Raw genomic sequence first — 19868 nt, 5'->3', positions numbered from 1 at the left:
ATAGATAAAAACCCAACCTGTAATTTTTTAATGGACAGAAACTTGTATAATCTGACCCAACATACAGTGTGCAACCAGCATACTTTTCTTCTTCCCTGTGTGTGAGACACCCACTTAGGATGGTAGAAACAAAGTAATAATTCTTCAAAGGCCTATTCAGGCTTTACACAGCCTCCAAACTATTTCACTGGACACTTACTTTGTCTGTGCTTGGATGTTCCTCTTTCTGTGCATGTGTTGCTGCCTCTTCAGCCAAGATGCACCTCCCTTTATAGAACTCTTTCACTCGGAGTTCTAGGAACTCCGTTTCTTCTTTTAACCTTTCGTAACTAGGCACAGGCTTAACTATTCCACCCGGGCCTGTGAAAGGTAAAGAATAATTCAAGCTGTTTTCAGACTCTCTTACAGCAACAGCGTTAAGATCATCGGCTGTATCTAAGTCATCCTCATCAAGTTCTTCAGTCTCCTGGCTGGCAGGTGCTATGCACTCTGATGAGCACAAAGAAGTATAGTTTGGGCCATAGAGAAATTTTAAAGTTTCCTCAGTTCTCCATTCCGTAAGTGTGCGCCTAAGCACTTCCAGTAAACTGCCTTTGGAATTAACTGGATTCCTCAGTTCATGTTTTCTATATTCTGTTGAGTTAGCTAGTGCTCTTCTAAGATGTTCTGCCCCTCTTTTGCTCACACCTAGAAAAACTATTTGTGATCCACAGGTATTTTCACAGATTTGTGAAGCACTCGATTTCCCTAGAGTAGTATTTTTTGAAGGTGGTGCAGTTATGTCATTATGAGCAGAGCAAGCATGCACTTCTTCCTGAGCATCTAATTTACAATGAGAGAGTTGTTCAGTGGCTTCTACCACATCTGAATCTTCAGTTTTAGGGCTGGGATAGACTTTCTGAGCATGCTTTTTTTTGAGGATGCTTTTTCTGGGCAATTGCTGTGTAAAATTGGCTGAACTTGACTGACTTCCTGGTAGGACAGACGAAATAAATTCTTGCTCATTATCACTGCTGCTCTCACTGGCTGTGTCATGAGAACCAGCTTCATGTGGCTCTGAAGGTATCCTAGGATTTTCAATGTCAGATGCTTTAATTACTTCATCACGTAGTTTCACCTCTTCTCCAGACTGTCCACTGTAACAGACAACACAAGCCACCAACAAAATAAGAAATGTTACCTGCAGTAGCTTTTCATTCTCATGTAAGAATGATAAACAAAGCATTTTTCCCCTTAGAGAAGAATTATTTTTGCTTTAAGAATCATAGCTGCTCTTCTAAAAGTCTTCTTGAACTTAGATTTGTACTGTTCTACAATCAAGATGACAAGTACCGAGACTATTTAAAGAAGGGAGTTCTCAGCTGATTATTGTCAGTTAGAAAAGTAAATAAAATACTATTAAGGACAGTAAAATAATATCAGACTTAGCATGATGAATATTGCAATTCTAAAATGAAGACAGGCATGTTAAAATAAATAGGAATATGGTACCCTAAAATCAGAGGGACAGCAGAGCTGTTTGACCATATGCAAGTTTGCCACCTAATGGCCACGGGTTGCAAAAGAAAACAAACAAAAAGTCACAATACACAGGGAGGTACAGAGAGATGACAGAGTGGTGTGATTTCATTTTGGCTGATACAGACATTTTAGATTAGGAAGTACAGAAGCTTTCATCACATGTAATTGGCACAATTTTCTTTATAAAGAATAGATGGCATAAAATATGTAAAATACAAACAGTGTCTTTGTTTCAGATTTCAACGGGCTCAGTTGAGACACACAATCCAAGAGCAGCTGTACACTAAATCATACAGATCAAATATGCTGGGTTAGAATCACAAAGGAAAAAAAACATTGTGTAGGTTCTAATAAGGTCTTTTCTATAATACAGGAAATCAAAGATTCCCGTTTCACCTGATATGATACTAAAATTTCTAAGTATAGGTGCATATAAAAAAAAAAAAAAAATTGATCAGTATACCTCTGTCCCTCCTTCAGCAGCTCTATGTCTGGTGGTCTGCAAAAAGAAGACACAGAATGAAGACTTTCCTGCTAAATCAATTCTCTCGAAATACAAATAAATACAAAAATAGAGCTTGGAAGGGATGTCTCAGGATCCTGTGGCCCAACACCCACTGTTCAAAGCAAGGCTATGAGAGCAGGTTTCTGCACACGTGTTCACAGAGAGGGACTCGTGTGCCTGCAGCACCAGGCTGTTACAGTGAAAAACATTTAGCGCAATCAGCAAGTCACATCAATGTTAGTCAGAAAGGACCTCTGGAAGGCTCTAGTCTGACCTCCTGCTTGTAATGCAACTGTCACCAGCAGCAGGTTTGGTCAGCCACAAATTCATGGAGTTTAAATCTTGAAAACCTCCAATGACGGAGATTTTAAAACACTGCTGAGTATCCTATTTCCTATGACTGTGAAAATGGGCTCACACCTATAAATTCAGCTAGTTCCTTTTGCTGAAAACCAGGAGACTATGAAAAGTAGTGTCTTGGAGAATGAAAGTCTAATGAATTCAGCAGAACATTCTCTATGCAAGTCCTTACTGTTCAACAGTGACACCCATTGGCTCCACTCATTACTGCAAGCCTATGCTTCCTAAGCTAGGAACAGAGTGCATTACACTGTTCCAAAATGGGTATTGCAGGAACAACGTGAAATGGGCAATCTGAAATTTAGATAGGACAAAGAAATTCTTCATGGTGTAGTCTGCTTTCAGATGCAAGCATTCGCAGTCTAAGCTGAAGACCAATGCCAAGTGCTGTGCTAAGGGTGATCAAAACATGGTCATGTCTACTAAGCAGATGTGAGCAGTACTGAGCCGTGTCAATTATTGTAATCCATATGGCAACAACACTTAAAAGGAACACTGTGCTAAGCTTACACCTTAACATCAGTTACCTCTGCTTCAGTCAAATAACATTGATGCACTTCAGCTAATTAATTAGCATTGCAGCTTGCACAGAGAAGTGATATTCTCAAAAAGAGCAAAGAATGTATAAGATTATACTTACTTTTCTTCTTCTCTCATCCACACTGGACTTTTAGAAATTTGAGCTTCAAAATATTTAGATGCTCTATAGCAAAAGTTGCTGCAAAAGCACTGGAAATGAAAGAAAGCAAAAAGATATGACTAAAGCCAACTTCAATACTCATAGAAAGGTACAAAAGTAATTGTTTTTATGCCTGTATTAAGTACCAATTCGTATTTCTTTTCAAGACTATGAGCAGGTTTTTAATTCATCTGAAAACCCAAACATATCAAATAGGTCTATCCCATTCCCCAAAAGCCACTTTTAGCTTCTTTTTTCCCATTTTTCTGCTTTTTGTACTTTTCATTACATACTGAGAAGCAAATCAGTACATAAAAATAATTAAAAAAACCCCAACAAACTGTTCAAAGAACAAGCCATAACCCAAGACGGTCATACAGTTTAAAAGACATGCAATAAAATTCAGGTGTTTAATAAGGAAAATTTTGGTCAGCAACAGAACTTGTTTTTTTGCAATACTTGGAAGAACACCTAAAATTTTGCAGCATCTTTGAAAAATTGACTTGCACACTTGCATCACAAGGGAAGAAGACAAAGCATCCCACTTCTTCTCGGAGTCTTGCCTGGTTGCCTAAAAAAGCAATTCCTAGAATTTCATGTATCTTGGAGTTGTAAACAGAGGAAAGGAATGGATACTAGTGATACTGAAGAAATTTGTTCTGTAACTGGAAACATTTATCTTACAATTTAATGTCCCAGCATCTGTAGGTGACTGCGTATCCTGTGAACTGGCAAAGATGACTTTTATACAACCACGTGTCACAAATGTCTTTCACAGATCAGCTGTACCACATTCAAAGTGCTATCCAGGTAAAATTTTCCATGTTATGTTTAAATATAGAAAGTATGTGGGTTTGTTTTACCAAAGACAGCACCTAGAAACCGAAATGCACAAAAACCTTCTAACTGTTCGTGAAAATTGTTTTTGTAAGAACCAAACACATTGGCTTTAAATCAAAGCCACTATATTAATGCTGTTACAAAATGCATTTCTGACGTTGCAACTACTAAATACATTCTAGAAACAGACTTGTTATCATACCTTTCTTTCAGTGATATCATAAACCCTGTTCGTTTTTGTTGAAATCTTGTACTTCTGCTTTGGCACCTAGAACAGAATGTTTTCACCAGCAACTGTTACTTCCATGGTGACTATACAGAAAGCTTCATTCTTAAGTGCAATATGTTCTAACTGAATTGCATACTACAACCACCCTCTCAATTCTGATGTTGTACCTTCTCACCTGTAAGAATGGTAATTTATCATATAGGTCTCATCATCAGTAGAAGACAACTTCAGATCTACAAGAAAGTCAGTGCTGAACATAAAACAACAGAGCTGCCATGGCAGACACTTTCCTCAGGTGTAAGTGCTGAGCAATGACAGACAGGTCCTTCCTTAATTTGTATCTATTTATACGCACGTGAGACTGTACTGTCAGAGACCCCCACCACTACCCAGACAAACCCAAAGAGGAACTTCTGTAAAATGTAATACAATTTCAAAGTGAACTTCTGTGTGAATGTATGAAGTCCAAAACAGCAAATTTTTTTGTACTCAAGTAGGTTTTTTTTCCAGATAATCACATGTACCGCTGGTATTACATCACAGGTATCTAACTGAACTGAGTTCTGCTAAAAGAAGTCTGACTAAGATTTTTACACAGTTGACATACATTTTTACAGCAGATGTATATGTATTCACATAATAATATCCCTGCATTGTATTATTTTTTCACTTCAATCCTTCTCACAGACACTTGTGGCTATACTGACAAAAGAACAAGATTAGAAAATTTTCTCATGCACAAAGGAAGGCCATGAAGCCATAACTCATTGATCTTTATCACTGTCAAAGCAGATGCTAACTGATTTACCATATAGTAACTGTTGTCTTCTAATCAAATTTTGCCTCTCACTTCAGAAGGATTATACTGAAATGGAGTGATATGATGCCTGGCCCGTTACTTGGTAGTATTTTAATCTTTGTTTAATTGTTTAAAAAGAAAATGCAAGAGAATCAAAATTGTGATAACAGCATTAATGAAAAGCAACTTACATTTTCCAGTTTATTTTGACACAGAGGATAACCACATAGTTTGATGATAGACCGTTCATCAACGATGTCTTTATAGTGAGATGGAGTAATACACTTTCCCTAAAATGACAAGAAAATAGTTCAACAACAGATACTGGAAAATATGTCATTTTTTGTACTCAAAACATCTCATAAGCAAGTAAGTATTTTAAATTTTATAAGTTACCTAGTAAGTTTAATAAACAACATTTAAAACCTACACAGTAAAAATGCTAAAAGGGTAAACAGAAAGAAGACAGACATGGGCACTTTTTACAAATACAAGAGCTTCATAATTTTGCCTCTAGTGTAGCATCCATTTCCATAATTTTCCTCTATTTATATTTACCAGTTTATTTATAACCTTAACAGGAATAATGATCATACTGTTCCAGCAAAACTGTGCTGTCAGATAAACCATGGTGTATTTACAGAAACTTTGCCTAAATTCACAGATGATGTGATGTAGACCTAAATATTTATACTTCACCCACCAGTCCAGAACCACAGAGGTATATAAAAAGGCTGTGATAATAGACTGAGGATTCATAAATGTATACAGTCCTGCAAAACTAGGGCATGTTTTCACTGCAGAACCCTTGAAAACAAGGCAATCATCATCAGAGCTCACGAGAGAGGCAATCAATGGTTTGTCTATTTTAAACTGCAGTAAATTGTTCCAAGAACTTTGGAAAAAAAAGCAGCACACTAAGATACAAAACAGTACAAAAACTTGCAACACCTACAGAATTTAGAAGGAACTCTTCAGTAATGTTCTCCTCCAGGAGCTGTTCAACAATAGACAACGCTTTTTTCTCAAATTCAATCTTCTTTCTCATAGCAGCTTCCAGAGCTGCTTTCCTACAACAGAACAGACACTGCATGACACAGAGGGCAGATTTTCATAAACATATTTCCAGTCATATCTTTATCTTTTTACTGAAATACAGTAGCTTATGCTTTTCTGCATCACACTATGTGGGCCAAACAAAGCAACAAGCAATTTGACTAGTAATTCTGTTATAACCACAAAGGAGTTTCCAACCTTGGTTTGTTTTATTTCCACTCTGGTCAGGACTCTATTTATTGACTCTAATTGCATTGCAATACACCCCTCAAGGTGGCCCAACTCTTCTTGTAAGAGGGAAACCAAGAACTGGCTGGAGAAAGAGCCTAGGACACACAATTTATAGTGTTGTCAAGAGAATAGGAGCCGGATAAGACAAGAAGAGTGGGAAGAAAAAAGGACTGGAACATGATTGCGCATGAGGTTACAAAGTAAAAGAAGGAATAAATCAAACAAATGCTACTACAGTAAATTTCCTGAATGCTTTTTAATGTGAATAAGTATAAATGGCAGGTATGCAAAGAAGTTAAGATGGCAAAAAGCAAGTATTACTAAGGAAATACAATTGTGCAGGTTGGATTCATAGACTTCTAGTATATTACACAATGCACATATGTGCATGCTGTTAGAAGTTACACAGCATCACTCCAAACAAGCCTGCATGATGATGCTGCTGATCTCCTGAAGGTAGTCACGGTACTCTGAGAAAGACAAAAGACATGCAAGGCAGAGAATGCCATTTCAAAGTGAGGTAAAATGACACAAATGTCGCTTTTTGTTAGTCAGAAACTATACCTTTGAGCAGCATCTTCATTCTTTGGAGCAGTTGAATGCTTACTTCCTAGAAATCAAATATAAAAATGCAGAAATATAGAAATTAGTGTACTTTCTTCCTTTAACACTGGAAAATACAGGAACCTGAAAAATATTAAAACCTCTAAACTGTAACCATAATCAAGACAATTGCTTAGAAACTTGCTTTTGATGGCCGTGACTTCAGTAAGCTGGTAAGCATTCAGCAACTAGTTAAACATAAGTGTGAGGAAAGACAGACGCAACTCTTCCCATACTTCCCATTCATTCACCATGTTCTGCATACTCAAAAAGGGGAGAATAATTCTGACAGTTATTTTGTGCAAATCGCACCCCGGCTCTCCGGCCCAGCGTTACCCCTGCACCCCGCTGTCCTCTCGGCTGTCCCACCGCTGGGTTTTGCTCCGAGCCGGGTGCGGCGCCGGCAGCTCAGACAGAGCCGCTACTGCCACCGCCGCCCTCGCTGCCCCCCGGCCTGCCCCTGACGGGGCGGCGACACGGGGGCTTCGGCAGCCGCTCCCCTGAGACAAGGGCAGCAGGGAGGGGAGATACCGGCGTGTTATGCTTCGAACACCAGGACGCAGCGCTCTAACTCGCTGCACCACCGCTGTCGCGGGCCGAGGCGAGCTGTCCCCGCACAGCCCGAGGGGACGGCGGGTCCCAGACTCGCCTCGCCCGTCCTGCCGCCCATCGCGCCACGCACCCGGCCCGGCCCGGCCGAGGCCCGCCGAGCCGTCCCGCCGCTCCCCTCGGCACAGCGAGTTGGGCGAGTCCGCCGCTGTGCCCGCCTGAGGGCACAGGGAGAGCCCAAGGCGCCAGGCGGGGGGGCGGGCGCGCTAAGCCCACCTGCGCGCCGCCGGCGGGGCCGGCCCGTCCCGGCCGCCATCATCGCCATCGCCGCCGCCCCGCCCGCCGACCTCTCACCCGGGGCGGAGTCGGGCTGGGAGAGGCGGCGGCGCGTAGCTCGGGGGTCCGGCCGGTTCGGGCTGAGGTGAGGGCTGCTCCATGGTTTTTAGTTCAGCCGCGTGTTACGAGCTGACGCCGGCAGCCCCTGTGTTGTACTGCCGAGGGAGGCAGTTTGGTGAGTATTAATAGAACGTTTCACATGATCCAGATTCTGCCTACTTGCCGCTGAAACCTCCGAAAAGATTTAGTTAGAAACCGGATTAAGTATTAAGGCCGGAGACCATCTGCGAGCTGGGCCGGTAAATCCCTGCAGCAGCACGGTGGGTGCTCGGAGCACGTCCCAAGGCTGTAAGTACCCTGTGAAGTTACTCAGGGGTGAAAATGCAACAGTATTCGCGTTAGAAAGAACATAAAAATTGTTCTGGAAGGATTAGTACCGTTCTGTGAAATGAAGAGCTCGAACAGTACAGCATGTAGTAGTAAAGTATGTGGTAATGACCAAGTTAAAATGACAGGCTAGATACAATGGATAGGTTTCAACGACATAAAATGTTAAATCAGGCCGTCGAGAATAGAAGGGGAGTTGTTTATTCTTGGGATAATTAAGAAATTATTAAGATAATTAATGCTTTTTGAGCTTTCATGAATTGCCCTCTTTGCGTAATCATCCAGCTACATTTTTATCCAGGTGGTGTCTGATGTAGCTTAGGCCAAACATAAGAGGAAAGGTTGAGGACCTTATGCGGAAATGTCTGTGTTTTGATGAATAGATAGCTAATTAACCAGGTGTAGGGCTAATTGACACTCACAGTCATCATATAACCCAGTTTAGGCCCATGGCATTACTTGAAACTATAAAGATTGTGACTGCTGCTATGATATATCACATGGGATAACCAAGCTTGATTTTATTTGTAATTTGTGGTCCTAGCTATGTAAAACTTTGTATGTACTTAATATTACTCAAATGTTTAACTTAATTGCTTTTAGTTTTGAATTATAGTACCTAGAGGTAAAAGGCCACTGAACTACCCCAACGTAAACACTAGAAAGAAATAAATGATACTGCATTTGTAATTGTGATTGGACTGTTGGTATAAACTGGCACGGTGGTTGCATCCGCTGTGCACATCCCAGACGCCGGGTTAAAGTGTTCCAGTCAGGGCTGAGCAGGAGCTTCTGTGTTCAGAACTTGGTCACAGGAAGTGTAGTGTGTCATGAGCATCCACACTTGGCGTGCAGACTCTCTCTGTATTAGCTGCGGTTTTCAATGTGTGTGCCTAAAGTAGTAGCTAAAGTCTTCAAACTTCTTAAATGACCCAGATAATACTTGAAGAATTACTTCCCTGTACATAGAATGCAGGTTGTTTCCTGACTGTAATACTATCTCCTGCAAATATGGGGAGTAGAATAATATAGCATACACTTCCTAAAAATGCATTTTTCCATGTTTTTTAATTGTGCAGTCTTCTTAATATCTGTCTAGGTTGTTCTTGTTCCTCTCTTGACTTTTTTTTTATAATGTAATTATTTTTCAGCATCTGTTTTAAATTCATGTGATATAACATATCTTTAATTTATAATAGTTTTTGATGCCAGAAGAACACAGTCAAACTATAATGGCAGTTGACGAACTTCAAGCTATAATACAAAGATGTGTAAGTAGTTTTCTTTCCTTAAAAGTAACAAATGTAAGCAGTGTGCATTTCTCTTCATATACTATAAGTAAAACCAAAATGACCTCAAAGCAAAGACAATTGTTAGCAGAGCTACCCTCATTGGGCAGCTAAGTTCAGCCTCCATATTTCATTGACTTCTCTGTGGTGCTTATCCTAAGATGCTTGATAATGTCTGCTTCTTGGAGAAAGAAGTGTTCTTGTACCCAGGAACAAAAGCAGGTTATTGTAGAAAATATATCTTCCAAACAGTATGCTGTAGTCTACACTTAAAAAGTGCTGTTGAAATACTGCTTTGTCTTCTGTAGTAACTCTTGGTAGCTTTTTTAACATGTGAAAAATGTATGTAAGTTACAACATTTAAATTTGAAATGAATGCATGTATTTTCTTATTTGACTTTTATAAGCATGGAGTTAAATGTCAATGTTTTCTTTCTAGCAAATTCTGGAAGAAGCTGATTTCAAAGGAGAAGATTTTAATCTGTTTCTGGTGGCAGGTCAGAAATGTTTAGAAGATGGCTATGCAGCTCAGTTATTAGAAGTAATTCAAAATGAGAAAAATAAGGTGAGTTTAAGCTTACGGTCTATTAGTTGTGCATTAACACAGTTAAATGCATAAAACTGCTTATTAAGAAGGGAAAGCTATTTTCACTGTGAAGCAAGGCTGTACTTACGAATAGCTAATAAGTTGCTCTGTGTTAAATTCTGTAATTTAGGTAGAGAACCCAAATCATGGTAATCTTAACAAAACCATTTTTCAATAAGTGACGCAAAGAGAAAAGGAAGGGCAAAAGCATAAACAGGAGAAGCTGACACTGTCTCTCTTTTGCAGGACAGGGATTTCAGATGGTGAACTGGATCTGGCTGCCATGGAGTTGACTTTCTTCATGGCAGCCTGTATAGGGCTGTATTTTAGATTTGTGACCAAAACAGTGTTGATAACACACCAGTGTTTCAGCTATTGCTGACCAGTGCATGTACAGCATCACGGCCTTCTCTGTTTCTGACTCTGCCCCATCAGTAAACAGGGAAGTTGGGAGGGGACACAGCTGGGACAGCTGACCCAAACTGATGAGATATTTCATACCATATAACATCATGCTCAGCAATAAGATTCTTGCCTCCATCCCACCGAGGGGTGAGAGTGAGCCAGCAGCTGGTGGGTGCTTAGTTGCTCTCTGGGACCAACCCACCACATGGATATAATAATACTGGCCAAAATTGTAAGAGCCAACTAAGCTGATGGTACTTGAAGAGATATTAGTGTCTGTGGGCACTGGGGGAACTGAGACAAAATACCAAACTGTAGAGAGATATGAGGGATGGAATATTGTAGCAGTGTTACAGCAGGTTTGCAGTCTGGTTTTGAATGTTGTGAGTTTGGAGTAACCACTGAATATTTCAATCCCTTCAGGTTAAGCATAATTTGTCCAAGCAGTCTTTCAGAAAAATTCATGTACTCAGTCCTGTTTTAAATGTATTGTGATAGACATTTAGAAGTATATATTGACATGTTAATGTTAATAAATCGAAGAAAACTTATACAAATTATGCAGCTGTATTTATAGGTATGGGGAGAGAATAGAGTGTATTTCAAATACAGAACTTTATGGTAATAGTTGTTAAATTCTCACTGACAGTGACAGCTGTGGTGTTGGTTACAACCAGGAGATTGATCTATTGTCTCTTTTGTTCTTTATATATACAATCTTTATGGGTTTAGAAGACATACAGTTTTGGTTTATTCTCTGAAAATCTGGTCTTTAGGTTATCATCAAGAATATGGGTTGGAATCTCATCTCTCCTCTTGTTAGATGTATTTTCATGTATAAAGAAGAAGATGATAAGCGAGAGCACTGCCTGAGGATACTAGATCAGTTGGCACAGGTATGGTTTTGAAATATAATACAATAATAGTAGGAAAGAGAGAGGTCGTAATTTCCCCCCCAGTTTCCAAAGAAAACAGGGCATGAATATTTCTGGGTTCTTCTTATTTCCCATAACTATTAAACTCATGGACCAGTTTCATCTGAAGCAGACACAGGCTTAGTGTTCTCAGAGATAATTAACATCTTATACATCTGAAATTAGTAACTTGGTAAAACAGTGACAAAGCATTACCCAGAAGAAGGCAGCAGATAGCACTCAAAATTTTTGATAGCCAACTGCTGCAGTCAGAGCAGCCACAGCAAAACTGCCACTTACCTACTACAGATACAGTATTGTTGTCCCTGAAAAGTGAGATATATCACCCAGCCAAAAGACACACAGGGTGGAGGGGTTTGATTTAGTTACAGTTCTGCACAGAAAGAAGGCTGGATCATTAATCCACAAAGCTAGCACACCAAAGGCCAAATATACAAATGTATTTATACAATTCTGTTCAAACAATATTTGCATAATGGATCTACATCAGTACTTGGATAAGCTGCTCTTGGCAGCTTATTCTCTCACCTCGATTTAAAGGTACAGTGTATTCAGAGTTCATGGTGCATGATCAGTGGGTAGGGCTCTCCATTTGGAGGTGGGCAGCCTCAGCTTCGGAGGTGTGGTTCTCATATCACAGTGAGTTAAACTCATCTAAAGGACATAATTTTAGCTGAGTTAGCTAACTTGAGTTCCTCTCTTGCAGCTGTGCAATCCAAAGGAACTGTTTTTGGGTTTACTTGAGCAAATTGAGCAGACCTCTGGAGATCAAGTGTGTCAAACTGTCATGTTATTGCTTCAGCCTTTGCAGACAGGTAAGACTCAGCTTATCATACAATTTCTGAATTAGATTATTTTCTCATTTATTTATTAACTTAGTTTAGCTTTTGCTGGAATGGTTTCAGAATATACCTATGCTGACAAGCTTTACAGTCTTATGTTCTACAAAATAACACAAGGTATAACTTTCATGCTTATATTGGCCTGCTAGAAAAAGATTTTAGATGGTATTAATACCATCAGTTGAAAAAGCAATTCAGCTATTTCTTATCAGTTACAAGAATGTGGTGTAAAGCACTCATACTATTGTTACAGAAATAGAGAATTAAATGGATTTGTGAAATTCTTCATTATTTAACTTTTATACAGTTTCATATTTTTATAATACAAACCTTTCATTTCAGTTGAAGTATGCTGAAATATGTTATTGGTGAGGGGGAAGCATTATTCTGGCTTACATATGAAAATTAAAAAGATTGGGTTTGGACACCCTCTAAGTAGGTAGCAGGTGGTAGTTTCTGGTTCGATATGTGAGATGAAACCAAGTGTTGTGTATAAAGCTGAATTCTGACTGTAGTAATCTCTGACAATTTAACAAGAGGCATACGTGATTTTTTGGATAGCCAGTCTGCAGTTAGCATGCACTGAGTCCATTAAAATGGAGAGCCTCAGGTGCTGCTTCCTCAGTCTGGGAGTGCCTCTGTTGGTTCTGCCATGGGGTGAAGACCAGTTCTAAGCAGAAAAACTGAGCTCTTTGTTTTTCTGTGTCTCTGGTTTTGCCAAGCACAAAAGCAGTCAAGTAATAAACGTGTTTTCCAGGTCAGATAAATGGAGTATTATTTCACTTAGCCCAGTTCTAGAAAGGCAGATTTTTTTCAGTCCTCATCAGGGTGCTATGGAGAAAGGAAGAACATTGAAATGTGTTATTTGTTATTTGCAAATACATGATCATTTTAACTACAGCACATTAAACTTGCTGATGATATTTTGTCTTGCTGGATTTGCTCATGTGAACTTCTTCCTTGAAACTAAGTGCTTTCTTATGTAGTCATGCTGTTTTTCTTCATGTTTTCCTCCACTAAGTAAGTAATAACTTTCTGTCTCAAAATGTTCTTTTTCCCCTTTTTTTTTCCTTTCCCCCAGTGCTTTTGAAACTTCAGAACAAGAAGGCCTACTCAGTGGGTTTGTCGTTGGCCATGATCATGAATCAGCTTACTCCCTTACCTGTACCGTACACAAAACAACAAATACAAGAAGATAAACTTGGTCTTTGTCAATGTTGTAATGCAGTGGTGGACTTTGCTAAACCCTTTGTGAATGAAGTTGTTAAAAATACGGAGAAGTCATCAGAATATGATGACATGGAGCTGAAAGAAGAATTATTAAAATTGTGAGCATTTTATGTCAGTGTGATATATTCCTATTACTTTACAAAATCGTCGGTAGGCATTTATTACATAGGCAGTAAATAAATCACCTTTTATAATGCTGTCAACTTACACTAACATGGTATTTTGAAAAAGAAGCCCTAAATAGGCCTTATATATTTATGAAGTGAGAGAAGAAAGGTAAAAACAATTTTTTTTTAGTACAGGGAAATGGTAAAGAACTATTAGCTGCTGTGCTGTGAAGCTGATTTGGTATTCCTCTGCTTCTCAAATTTTCAGCAGTGAGGATAATCATAGTCTGGAGGTGAAGTCTAAGGAATGCTTCTATAGGAGATGTTGGATTTTTTTAATTCTCCTTGGAATACCAGGAATAGAGCATCTTATGAGTATAGACTTTATTCTTGGTCATTAATGACACTACAATACTCTGTATTTTTGACCATATTGCTGATTTAGTTTCACCCTGTTTTGTTTCAGCTGTATGAAAAGCCTGAAATACCCATTATTGACAGCTCAGCTTGAACAACTTGAAGGCATTGAAGAACATCCTTTTCGGCATTTTGCAACTGAAATTATAGTAAGTGCAGTCAAAATTAATTACAGTGTTTGCAAAACCAGTGGTCTAGTTCAGAATTACCTGTAGTTTGTTCTAGATCTCGTTTTGCTTCCTTTATTGGTTAGTGGGGTGACTTACTGGTCCTTTAAGATAATGCAGGTAGGTAAAGTTCTAGAACTGTTCCAGGTACCATCTGTGGAAATTGCAAATCTTCATATACAGTTTTGCTCCTCGATGAACAAGTTGCACTGCTCTCTGAATCAGCAGCTGCAACCTTGCTCTAACTGCTTCTTTTTCTTGATGATGTATGAATTTATTAGTATATCTAAAGGATCATCTTTGCTGCAGTATTGCAACAAGGTAAAATCTATGTTACCTTTAATCCAAGTGTTGCACAGAGTGAAATCTCTGATGTGCCTGGTGCAGTGCCAGCTGACTATCAAAGAATCTAAATTGATGCTTGACTAGAGCTGGAAATTCAGTGAGCACGTGTCCCTTCCGTGCTATCAATGCAGTTACTCTGGTTTTGAATGTTTTACATAGCAGCTCTATTTTATTAGAGTAAGATTAACGTGGGTAAAGGTAATTTTATTCCAATTTGCAGCAAACCCAAGCCTTATAAGGAGATAGTCAGGTACAGTCCATTCATATGTTGGAACACAGATTATGTGCATGTTTTCAGAAGTAGGACTAGATGTGATTAATAAAGTTACTGCACATAGAGGTGCACTTTGTTCACGTTTTGAATATGGTAAAGAATATTTCCTTTCTTGCACATATCCAAATTAGTGGCTTCACCCCAGCTGGCAGGTAAGCCCCCACCCAGTCACTCACTTATGGCCCCCAGCAGAATGGGGAAGAGAATCTGGAGGGCAAAAGCAAGAAAAACTCATGGGTTGAGAAAAAGACAGCTGAATGAGGCTGGGTCGTGATGTTACTTGGGAAGGGAATGGCACACTAAAGCTTGATGAGCTTCAAAAGGAAGGCCTAGAGCTAGCTGGGATGAGGAAAGCACACATAAATATGTATGCAAATGTGCATGCACACAGAGGAGGTCTGGAAGTTGCCTTGTGATACAACTATGTTTTTTCTCCATTTCGTATTTAAAAATCTAAGCATTTTTTCCACAGAATTCTATATTCAGATGTTAAGATTGTGAAGTGAAGCACACAAAGTAGTTGACAAAACTTTTGGTTGTTTTTCAACAAAAATTGGGTTTTCCCTCATGATCACATCCACTTTTTCCCACAGCATGCCTCAGCATGGGAATGGAAACTGCTGTGTGGATCAGTCAGGTTGTGCAATGAGAGAGAATCTTGTTTCTGAAACCTGTACTTCATTTATTGCAGGACTTTCAGGATGTGCAGGAAGGAGGCAGGGATTACCAGAAGATGATCTCATAGTTAAGACAGTTGAAGGGTGCTCTGAAAAACTGACTTTTTATCCTGCCTTTTCTCTTGGGCACAGTCTGAAACCATGTGTTTAATACTAATTATGAATTAACATTTTCTTTGTTTTCTTAAGAAATTTACGTCTGGTGTTTATGGGATTGGGTAGTGGGATTTGAAACTAAGGTCAGTAAGTCATGCTTTGGCCTCTTGTGTAATCCTAGTTTTCCAAAACGTGAGATCCTGAATCTTCTGTTTCGGCAACCCCGCAATAGTGAGCTGACCTTTATCTTGCTATTTCTTCGTAATACGTACAATAGCACTTTGCTATGTTAGTAACAGTCTTCTAATGGTGGATATTTTTCCTGCAGGGTTCTTTTTGTGTGCATATGTGTATATATCATAAATATCACATTTATTTTAATTTATACTGTACAAGAGAATGTACTGTAAATACAGTTAAAGCTTTGAAACTTACTTGATATGCAGGTATTTTAAAGACAACTGTAGGCAATCTATCATTCTTTTTCAGAACATTTTGTGGAATATAAGAGAATTGATACCATTAGTGTTTTTACATCATAAAGGCAAAAGTCCACGCTGGGAGAATCAGGAGTTTGCAGACATAGAGCGAAAGAATTCTGCCGATTCTTTGGCATGTCTGTCATATCTGATGTTTGTTCAGCATTTTGGTATCGAATGCTTTCCGGTGGTTTTTAGGTAAGAACTATTCTTTCTCATTTATTGTAAGTCTGTACTTTGAAGATTCTTTCTGAGCAGAAGAGAACTTTATTTGTGAATAGTTATGAATGAAAACTGTATTTCACTGGTATTAGTTTTATGTCAACCTTTATTTCTTTATATTTTATGTAGCTTATATTATTTATATAAAGAACATAGTCCTGCAGATTACTCTATTAGAGTTTAATTTTAGATGAGCTGTCCTTTTAAAGAAACTGTCAAAGATTAGTCATGTGGTGAAAATTAATGCATATTAAATGTTCAATTACATAGTTATAGATGGTTTTCATGTAAGAGTTACTACCAGTGATTTGACTTACAATTTTTTGTCTATTTCAAAATTTTAGAAAGATGATTTAATTTTTAAAAAATACTAATCCTGTCAAATGTATTAATTATGTGCAAACATATATGGCTTATGCAGTTTAATGTAACCTAATTTTTCTCTTTTAGCCCATCATACCTTCTGCTATGCAATATGACACATATTGAAGTGCTACTGAAAAGGTAGAGTTTGTGGGATTTGCAGGTCTAGGTAACGGGTGTGATCTTTTATAGTAATTCATGGAATCAAATTTCAAATACACCATGTAAGTTCAGTAGAGGTTTTTAAACCTGAGCATTAAAATGGCAAGTTCCACTACAAGATGGCTTCTTCTACTGAGAAGTAGAAGTTTTCTAAAATATTTACATATTGTTTTTATCATGTATTGTGATAGCATTTTTAGAAACTTTATTTGGAAAATGCAAAATTAAGGTAGTTTAAACACATGCAGAATAATTAGTGTATATTTACTTGCACTTCTGTAACAATTATTGTAATACTAAAGGTGCCTATTGTGATATTATTTATTTGAATGCATTCTGACATGATAGACAATCTGATTAAAGGTCAGGCTTTCTAAAGGAAACTGAACTTTTCTATATATTGTGATTATTTCACCTTCTATAAGCAGCAGGGTTACCAGATAGCTTCTAGCAGTGCTATAGAAAGCAAGTTTCCCCTTATGAATACTTACCATTTCATTTTCTTTGTTAATCAGCATGTCAATACCTGTATTGAGCATTTATAAATATTGAGGGGAAAGGAATCATTTTGACCTGAAGAGCAGAGTCTAATGTTCAACTTTAACATAAGCAAGTTTATTCTAAAAATCTTTGAGAGGAGTAATGAAGATACTATGTTCAGAAAATAGAATAAAAATTGTTGAGAGACAAGTTTTTGTTGACCTCTATTCTAATATTTCTTCTGAAATATCAACAGTGTCTTTTTAATTAAAAACTTAAATTTGACTTTTTTTTTCTAGAACAGAAGAATCTATGTTATCTAAAGGACTTGTAAGTTGTTTTTTTAAATTCAATTTTCAATGTTAGAATGTTTATTTTTTTCAATTTAAGGAATGGTAAAACTCTTTTTTCCCCTTCTAAGGGAGGTACAAATGATAGTTCAGATAACAGTTCCAGAAATATTTTGAGGCTTAATTAGGTATTCTTCAGTGTTAAAAATACTTATATTTTTTGAACTTTACACTCCTGCATAAATGTTTAAATTATCACTACTGTAACTGCAGCTCCTGGAAACTTTCAATATCAGAATGAGTACTTACAGCTGTTTTAGCCATGAAATGTTAAGCATATAGATTAATGTCTTCTATATGTGCATACAATTGCCATATTTTTTTTCCACCTGCAGGATCTGTTTGAGAGCAGTTTATTGAGAATGGAAGATAACAGCCTTCTCCATGACTATTTAGAATTCAGAGATTTTATTAATGTACCTCAGGTAATAAGAAGCAATGTACAGAAGTCCTCAGAATTTGGTTACCAATAATACCTAGCTGTCCTCTTGGTGTTGGAGAGAGCACATGCTACTGAACCTTTGTACACCTGTGTTGTTAAATGGAAACCTTCAGTGTCTTGCTACATAGAATTGATTGTCTTTTCTACCTGCTGCAACATGAAGCTTCAGTGACAATTAAAATATACTTAGTGTATGTTATGTACAGGTCACTGAAGCAGGTGGGCACAGATCTTAGTTGAAAGATGGTACTTGCTCGTTTTTGTCTCTTCCTTGCCCATCTGCTGCTTGACTGTGTTCTGATTTGGACCCAACAGTACAAGGATTGTATTCTTGCATATCAGCCCTGGGGTTTCGACCACTGAATCTCACGTGAATGTCTCTGATGAGAATCTTCCCATAATCAAGTGTGCAGTCGTTTGTGGTTGGTTTTTTGTTTGTTTGTTTTTTGTGTGTGGGGTTTTTTTTGACTTTTTAATGTCTTCAGTAGGTTTTAGTTAGTGTTAATGTAATAATCTGTATATAAGTAGAAATTGTTTTCCTTGTCCCATTGCAGGATTTGGTGAAAATTATGACCCTTTGTCCCATGGAGCATCTGGTATGTAAAGTTACCTACAGAATGGGTTAAGTGCTGAATTTATTTAATGAGAATCCATCTGATAACATCTCTGTTTTCTTTAGAGAAAGAAGAGTTTAAGTATTTTGCAGTTGTTCATAGACAAGTTTGACACTGAGGGAAAATATACATTATTCAGGTATGCATCCAAGTTACTGTAGATTGTGTAATATCAGCCTTAGTGCAGTTTAATTACATAGATACAGTGATTTCTGAGAGTTTCCATCTAGAAGTCATATTAATTTTACTTGTTAATTTTTTGATAAATAATAAATTTCAATTACCTGACATAAAATCACCTGTCTTATGTAAGCCAGTGTTTAAAGGTTACATAGTCATCCAGTTTTTCTGTGGTAAAACTCCCACTTAGTGAATAAGCCCATAATGTCATCTAAGTGTTGAGCTAACTACATAGGAAGCTTTGAAGAGATAATATCTTTGTTTTGTTTGTTTGAAGGTGTTTACTGAAGACAAGCAACCATGCTGGTGTGGAAGGATATATTATTAAAAATATAAAAGATCAGATTCACTTATCGTTAACGGTGAGGCTGTAACCACGAAAAAACAAGTTGTCATCTCAAAATTCTATCAGTGTTATGTTGAGAAAACGTCTACAGCTTTAACTTTGAGTGATGCATTAAAAAAATTCACTCTGAAAAGAAACATAAGATTGGGAAATTATATTAAAAATATCGCCTTGGCTTTTTATATATGTATTTCCATTCTGATTTTATAGTTATATTTTTAATTGCATAATCTTATTTTATTTTTCTAAGAAGTTATTATTACCTTTTCTGTGCCTGAAAGTATGTGTTTCTTTCTTAAAGTGGAACTACTCAGTATTTTGTTTTATCCCCACAGTTCCTAATTTTTTGAATATAGTTGAAGTCCTACAGTCCAGGGAGAATTATTAATTTTTTCTTGGTTTTTCTGATGACAGTCAGCATTTTATTATAAGTGCTTTGCAAGCGATAAACTCATCAGAAGGGGTGGAGCTAGATCAAAGCCTTTTAAATATCTCATTTTATAATCATTTATACTGGGAAGTTGGGAAAATTAATTAAAACTAAGTTATTAACTTTTTTTTTTTTTTTTTTTTTTTACTGCTTAGGGCCTTCTCCAGACTAAATTTGATTCTCTAGTATACTGCCTTTTGTCAAATAGGACAATTTAGTAAATGTATGCATCTTTTATGCTGGCAAAATTATGTCAGATGACAGTGAATTACTATTTATTAGGTGATACTCTGTCCTGTATATTGAATCAGCAGGGGTGAACATGATGAAACCTG

The 19868-nt window shown here is 37.7% G+C and overlaps 2 protein-coding genes across 12 annotated transcripts in view; one reads left to right on the top strand and one right to left on the bottom strand.

The window, feature by feature from the left end:
* The window catches only part of RPAP2 (RNA polymerase II associated protein 2), a 32955-nt gene extending 25232 nt beyond the window's left edge, over positions 1-7723 (bottom strand). Inside the window, exons 1-9 of one of the 4 annotated variants that reach the window (XM_032696943.1) lie at positions 7649-7706; positions 6785-6830; positions 6626-6690; positions 5889-6003; positions 5125-5223; positions 4108-4173; positions 3027-3115; positions 1985-2020; positions 200-1136 (exon numbers count right to left, since the gene is read on the bottom strand). In XM_032696943.1, coding sequence (XP_032552834.1) covers positions 200-1136; positions 1985-2020; positions 3027-3115; positions 4108-4173; positions 5125-5223; positions 5889-5981 — 1320 coding nt within the window. In that variant the 5' untranslated portion in view covers positions 5982-6003; positions 6626-6690; positions 6785-6830; positions 7649-7706. Of the gene's footprint in view, positions 1-199; positions 1137-1984; positions 2021-3026; positions 3116-4107; positions 4174-5124; positions 5224-5888; positions 6004-6625; positions 6691-6784; positions 6831-7354; positions 7480-7648 lie in introns of those variants that run through there. The other 3 variants (XM_032696944.1, XM_032696940.1, XM_032696942.1) reach the window with 3 other exon arrangements.
* The window catches only part of GLMN (glomulin, FKBP associated protein), a 36565-nt gene continuing 24374 nt past the window's right edge, over positions 7678-19868 (top strand). For 4 of the 8 annotated variants that reach the window (XR_004358629.1, XR_004358631.1, XR_004358630.1 and 1 more), the window contains exons 1-15: positions 7678-7793; positions 7917-8056; positions 9247-9366; positions 9824-9949; positions 11152-11271; positions 12017-12125; positions 13234-13480; positions 13956-14055; positions 15955-16142; positions 16617-16670; positions 17471-17501; positions 17857-17946; positions 18518-18559; positions 18643-18716; positions 19035-19119. Coding sequence is in view for 5 of the 8 variants with exons in the window: in XM_032696938.1 (XP_032552829.1) it covers positions 9301-9366; positions 9824-9949; positions 11152-11271; positions 12017-12125; positions 13234-13480; positions 13956-14055; positions 15955-16142; positions 16617-16670; positions 17471-17501; positions 17857-17946; positions 18518-18559; positions 18643-18716; positions 19035-19119 (1332 nt within the window). In the remaining 3 variants the exon portion in view is untranslated. Of the gene's footprint in view, positions 7794-7870; positions 7884-7916; positions 8057-9246; positions 9367-9823; positions 9950-11151; positions 11272-12016; positions 12126-13233; positions 13481-13955; positions 14056-15954; positions 16143-16616; positions 16671-17470; positions 17502-17856; positions 17947-18517; positions 18560-18642; positions 18717-19034; positions 19120-19868 lie in introns of those variants that run through there. The other 4 variants (XM_032696935.1, XM_032696939.1, XM_032696936.1 and 1 more) reach the window with 4 other exon arrangements.

Source organism: Chiroxiphia lanceolata, chromosome 9, assembly GCF_009829145.1.
Source record: "Chiroxiphia lanceolata isolate bChiLan1 chromosome 9, bChiLan1.pri, whole genome shotgun sequence".
NCBI lineage: Eukaryota > Metazoa > Chordata > Aves > Passeriformes > Pipridae > Chiroxiphia > Chiroxiphia lanceolata.
Note: the sequence above shows the minus strand (reverse complement) of the source record. Positions and strands in the feature narration are given on the sequence as shown.